This window comes from Hipposideros armiger, unplaced genomic scaffold, assembly GCF_001890085.2.
Source record: "Hipposideros armiger isolate ML-2016 unplaced genomic scaffold, ASM189008v1 scaffold_255, whole genome shotgun sequence".
Taxonomy (NCBI): domain Eukaryota; kingdom Metazoa; phylum Chordata; class Mammalia; order Chiroptera; family Hipposideridae; genus Hipposideros; species Hipposideros armiger.
Window position 1 is genome coordinate 2,185,571 of NW_017731605.1, and position 5,837 is coordinate 2,191,407.

At 38.9% G+C, this 5,837-nt stretch overlaps 1 protein-coding gene across 1 annotated transcript in view; it reads right to left on the minus strand.

Annotated features, from left to right (window-relative positions):
• CABYR (calcium binding tyrosine phosphorylation regulated) overlaps window positions 1-5,837 on the minus strand; it is a 75,295-nt gene that overhangs the window by 62,441 nt on the left and 7,017 nt on the right. Inside the window, 2 exon segments of the mRNA XM_019656151.1 lie at window positions 1,945-1,998; window positions 2,097-2,269. Of these exon segments, the coding sequence (XP_019511696.1) occupies window positions 1,945-1,998; window positions 2,097-2,244 (202 nt within the window). The 5' untranslated portion in view covers window positions 2,245-2,269.

Sequence of the window (5,837 nt, forward strand, 5' to 3'; positions counted from 1 at the left end):
ACATTATTATTGTAGAGAACTGAACAACCATGCAGCCAAATTTACTCACAGCTCCCACAGGAATAGCAGTTGGGGAATTAAACCAGTCAGTGGGTAGGCGGATGTCACTTGGGAGGAAATGCCCTGTACCAAGTGGGAACCTTATGGTGTCTATTGATCCCCAGATAAGCAGGCACCATAGTGATGCTTTCCTGGATACGGGTGGTCTCATGGCGTCTCTATGGTAGGACCTGAGTTAATGGATCCAGTTTCTCCATTTGGGATGACAATAAAAGACAGACAGACAAATGAGCAAACTGATATTAGACAGTAACATTGAGCTCAATATTTTCTGGTCACCCTTTCACGTTACCTTCCCAACTGCTCGCTAAACTCAACAAGCAATGTTCATTTCTAGTCTGCTGTCTAAAGAGAGTAATTTCCGTCTACAGCCACACTGTGAGCTGATATTCAGGATTATCTGTACACTATGTCAATTTTCTTAACATCTGTAGTTACTAGAGGAGAAAAGCAGCAGTATCGCTTACGCTTACCACCACTGAAAGTATGGCTGCTCCATTAATTATGTTAATTTTGAACCCTTAGAGTCAAAGACATTAACCTCGCTGGAGCAAAATCCACATCACTTTAGTCTACTTGCTAAGTTGAATGGTGGGTAAACTGTTCAGTAAACAAATTAGCCTCGAAAGATACCAGGTAGTTCCCTTTCATCTTAAAGATTCACTGACTTCATCATCATCTCAAACATAGTGAGACCGCACACTCCCATAGCTCTCAAACATAGCTCCTGGTACAGGGGATACAATAAGTCATTATTAACCATGACTGCTTGGGGAACCAGGCTTATGGGAAGGGGAGGGGCTCAGTGTTCCAGCACTTGTCTGTGTAACCTGCTGGTGGTAAGCAAATCCCAGAGCTGTTTCCCATGATCAGCTGAGAATGACATCAGGTCCCTGCAGGGCATAAGCCAGACTGGACAACAAAATATCCCTGAACCATGGCGATTCACTCTCCTTCCCCTTCAAATGCTGACTCGTGCTTTGCTTAATCTTGGTTTCTGTTATGGGTGTCCCTTTCACGGCAGGTCCAAACCCTCAAGATTTTATGTTTTCCTAAGTCTTACTTCTGATTTCTCCCTGTCTTGGCTATGTTATCTATTAACATCACAAAGTGGCAGAGTTGTCTTTGGGATATGACCGATTATACTCTATTGCTTATAGTGATCTTCCCAAATTTTCATCATGAAACTCAGTTTCATGCTGTCATGTTTGCATAAGATAGACATTTACATATATACACATAAAACACTACTAGTTTTCTAAGCAGATATACAGCCCTATGTCAAAGAGGCTGGAAGAGACCACTTTCTGTGAAAAAGTTATCTCTTTTCTACATCGAGAGACATACAGAATAGGCAGTCAGTGCCACCTAATTGATTTCCTGTCCTCCAACCTGGACTGCAGTTATGCCATCATGGGGAGAGAAACAAGGGGTGGTAAACTTCTTTACAAAAAATCTTCTAAGGTGAGAGTTTATACAACTTTCCCAAGTAATGAATTTCATTATAACTTGAGTCTTTATTACTACAAAATCTAATTCTCTTCAAGTTCATTGTACTTCCCTAAAGAAATGGCATATTTGAAAGGGTTTGAGTCACACTTTACAAACCATTTTCTCAGTCTCATTGTACCAAATGGTTTTCAATAGGTTTGTCCTATTTTTGTCTTTTTTAGATTTAGAGTCCTCCAAAATGTCGGTCCTCAGGTTTAAAAAAACACCTGATTCAATCATAAAAATAAAGCACCAGTTTGATTATTTAAACATAAACAGTGTGATTATCTAAACAGAAAATATTTGTGAGCATCTCTCTTAAGTTTGATGTATGCTGTTGATGCAATACATTATAACTAGTATTCTTATACTATTACTAATTGTGGTACTTACCTTTAATCTGATGAAACTGCTTAACTAGATCTTTTATATCCAGAGAAGCATTCCCTGAAGGAATAAATACAATAAATCAGATACAAAAAATCCCAACTTAAAATGCTTTCTTTTCCAGAGCAACAAATATACAATCTAAAGCAATAACAAACCTTCTCTAAAGAGAATAAGTTCTTTAAAATAAACTGATGCAAACTGGGTGATGTTTTGTGGTCTGGCTTTGAGGACGGCTTTGCTGACTCCTTCAAGCAGTGTCTTGAGGCCATAAGGTACGACAATTCTGGGTTTTGAAGAAATCATTTTTGGCAGATGTCTATAATCTCAACTATAATGAAGAAAAACAAAGTCTTATAAATAGTGTGTTAGTTTTTTATTAAAATATTTATAAGTTACCTATAGTTTTTAAGAACAAATTTATCCCCCATTAAATTTATTAGCTTTAGTTCTAATCTCTCAGTATTTATTCTAGTAATATGGGCTAATTCTTGACGGTAGTTTAAAAAAAANAAAGAGGGGGGGGCGCAGCCCACTATCCCATGCAGGAGTGGAACCAGCAACCTCATTGTTAAGAGCACGCACTCTCACCAGTTCAGCGGCAGCTCAGCTCGGGCGCAGCTCACTGGCCCATGTGGGAATCGAACTGGCGACCCTATTGCCCAGAGCTCGTGCTCTAACCAACTGAGCCATTCGGCTGGCCCCCCAATTCTTGACTATACCATTGCTCGATAATTTATTTGCCTTCCTTAGTGTGGACTATTCCCCAAGTGATTAATCTTACCATAATGGGAAAGCATGAAGGACCTAAGACCTCCTCCCCAAAACATCACCAGATTGTAGGGACCCAGGCCCAGACCCTAGGCTAAGCAAGCTCATTTCGCAGAGTACCCCCGCCCAGAGGAATTTAAAAAGCTCCTGCTTCCGCAAAAACCATAACAAACTGTCTTGTCAAGAAAGTAAAAGAAGATAAACAAAGTATATGGCTTGTTAGGAAAAGATAAACAAGTCATGTTTTTTATAAACCGTCAAGAAGATAAGCAAGTTATGTATTAGCTCGTTAAAAATAATAACCTAACTGTGTTTTATAGTTTGTTAAAATAAGATAAACTAACCATTTTTCCTTTTTACACACTAACCGCTTTTTTTTTTGCTTCTGTATCCGGCTTCAGCTATAAATTCCTTACCCACCAAGACTTAGGGGCTGATCTCTTCTCTTGAGAGAGACAGTCCCAGGCCTGGTCAATAAAGTTTCTGGAACGAAAACCTTTTGTGCAAGTTTTGTTAAGGAGCCGTAAACCTAACAAGATGATCATTCAAACCTTTTTTAAATTTCATGAAATTCTTACCATGGTAATAAAATTCTTAATGACCTTGCCTATGCAAATAAAAGACTCAAGAAATAAAAGGGTCATTTCGGCATAATAAGTATCCCTGTGTTTAGGGAACCAGAATAGTCTTACTTGAAAAAATAGAGAAGTGCTGAGTAGCACCAGAGCTTCCCAAAATTTAGTATGGATAGTCCAAAAATAGATATATTCCTTGTTTGTTTAGTAAGAGTGTATAGCCAAAAGTATGTGTAACCAGCTATAAAAATAATGCATGAATACAGAATTTTGCATAAGAAAGCAAAAACATTTATTATGAATATTTAATATGAATAACTCAAGACAATATTTAATGATATGCATAATTGCTATGGTGCTGCACAGGAATTGAAATTTGGCTCAAAGATCAGTATCAGTTCATGAGTATAATTACTATTATCTGGCCAAGCCAAGAATGTCCAGGATCAGTTAGAAGAGTGAACAGGGGAACTCAGTTGGGGACCCAGACAGACTAGGCCTTCTTGATTCTTCAAAAGAGGTGGTTATTCCTCACCTGTACTGGAAGCCAAGACAGGGCTACACTGGAAACTGGACTCAATTAGGCTTAGAGGAATGGAAGGTGATAGTGGTGTTGAGATCTTATTTGCCATTCTGAAGGAGAAACCACTGCCCTTTTCACTGAGTGGTGAAAAGATCAGAAGAAGGTCACAGAGAAGGAAGAAGTGAAATAGTGGGAGATAATGGGGAGAAAGGGAGTTGAAATTCCTCTCCTTTCACTCTTTCAGTTCAAGAATTTAAGATTTTTCCAGAGGGACCCTAGGATGTTACTGACTCTATTGTAGAAAGCGCATGACTCATACTTCTAGGAAGATCTAAGTTTAGATCCTAACTCTACCAATTATTTAATATTTAGAAGCTTGCAAATTATTTACTCATGCCTAAGCATCAGATTTCTTTTCAAAAATTGCAATGAAGACCCCTACCTTATAAAGTTGCTTTTTTAAAAAACTTTTTTAAATTAATGTTTTTTGTGGGTGACAATTGTTAGTAAAGTTACATAGGTTTCAGGTATACATTCTGTAATACATCATCTGTATATCACACAAACCGAATAGCCAAAGCAATCCTAAGAAAAAGAACAAAGCTGAAGGTATCACACTCCCTGACTTCAGCTTGTACTACAGAGCAACAGTAATCAAAACAGTATGGTATTGGCAGAAAAACAGACACACAGACCAATGGAATAGAACTGAGAACCCAGAAGAAACCCCACATGAATGCAGACAGATAATTTTCGACAAAGAAGCCAAAAACATACAATGGAAAGAAAGCCTCTTCAATAAATGGTGCTGGGAGAATAGAAAGCCACAAGCAAATAAATGAAACTAGACTGCTGTCTGTCACCGTGTACCAAAATTAACTCAAAATGGATCACAGACCTAAACATAAGATCTTATGAAGTTGTCTTGATTGACAAAATATATCGTAAGGGCCTAGGACAAAACAGGGACTCAATAAATTCCATTCCCTTCTTCCTTCTCTCCTAGCATATACTAGTGGTGGAACTTTAGAGACAACTCTTTTGCCTTAAAATATCGCCTGAATTTCTAAAATCCCTCCAATGAATGATTTACTTGGATAATGAAGAAACTCCTCTGAGAAGACTGAGAAATGGGAAAGCCTTCATGATTCATATAGTCGTGTGATCTGTTTAACCAAATTGCAGAAAAACAAGAGGAGGATCCAAGAATGTGTTTCACAGCCTGAGCTGCTTTAGAAATGGACATATGTGGGTGACACGCCATAATGAAGGCTTGGATAGAGCCAGGGACCATCTTAAAGATCCTATGCTCTGAAAAGTGGGGGAAAAGATGAGAAGCAACAGAAAAGGGAGAAAAGTTTGCTCCCACGTCTATTTCTTCTCCTCCTCCCTCCTCCATCACCTGTCTCTGCATAAAATTTTGAAGGCACTGGGGAGATGGATAAACACTATTGGTCCTATGGTGAGGCCTACCAAGAATGGGGCTCCTTCTAAGAAAAATCCCAGGATGAAGTCTTCACATCAAACAAATGATATGTGTAAGGATGCATTCATCCCCATACTTTCCATGTATATGGACAGCTTGGTCGTAATGCTGCTAGACAGCAAAGTAACCAGTTGGGAATAACTCTGGCGGATACAGCATCCCCACTGAGCATTCTTATGAAACACATGGCTCTCGTGCTCACATCTGATGTCTGGAAGATGAGTGAGGACCAGAGCACTAGGAATGGCAGTTAGCTCTTGGCCATTTCATCAAGTTCTAATACCTTCTGTTAACTTGAGATATAGTTTCATGCTGAAGAGACTGAAAGACTAAAATAAGGGTCACTTGACTCAGTCTTCAAAGAATGATTAATTTCCCCATATTGTGAGTCATCGAAAGCCTGGGGGGACCACAGTCCTGAGCACCAATAGAGCATGTACGGTATTATAAGTGCCACCATCCATATTTAATACTGGGATCCATATAAATTCTGTCTAGAGGAAGGAGGAGATGCCACCTGTTATACCTACATTATTATTGTAGA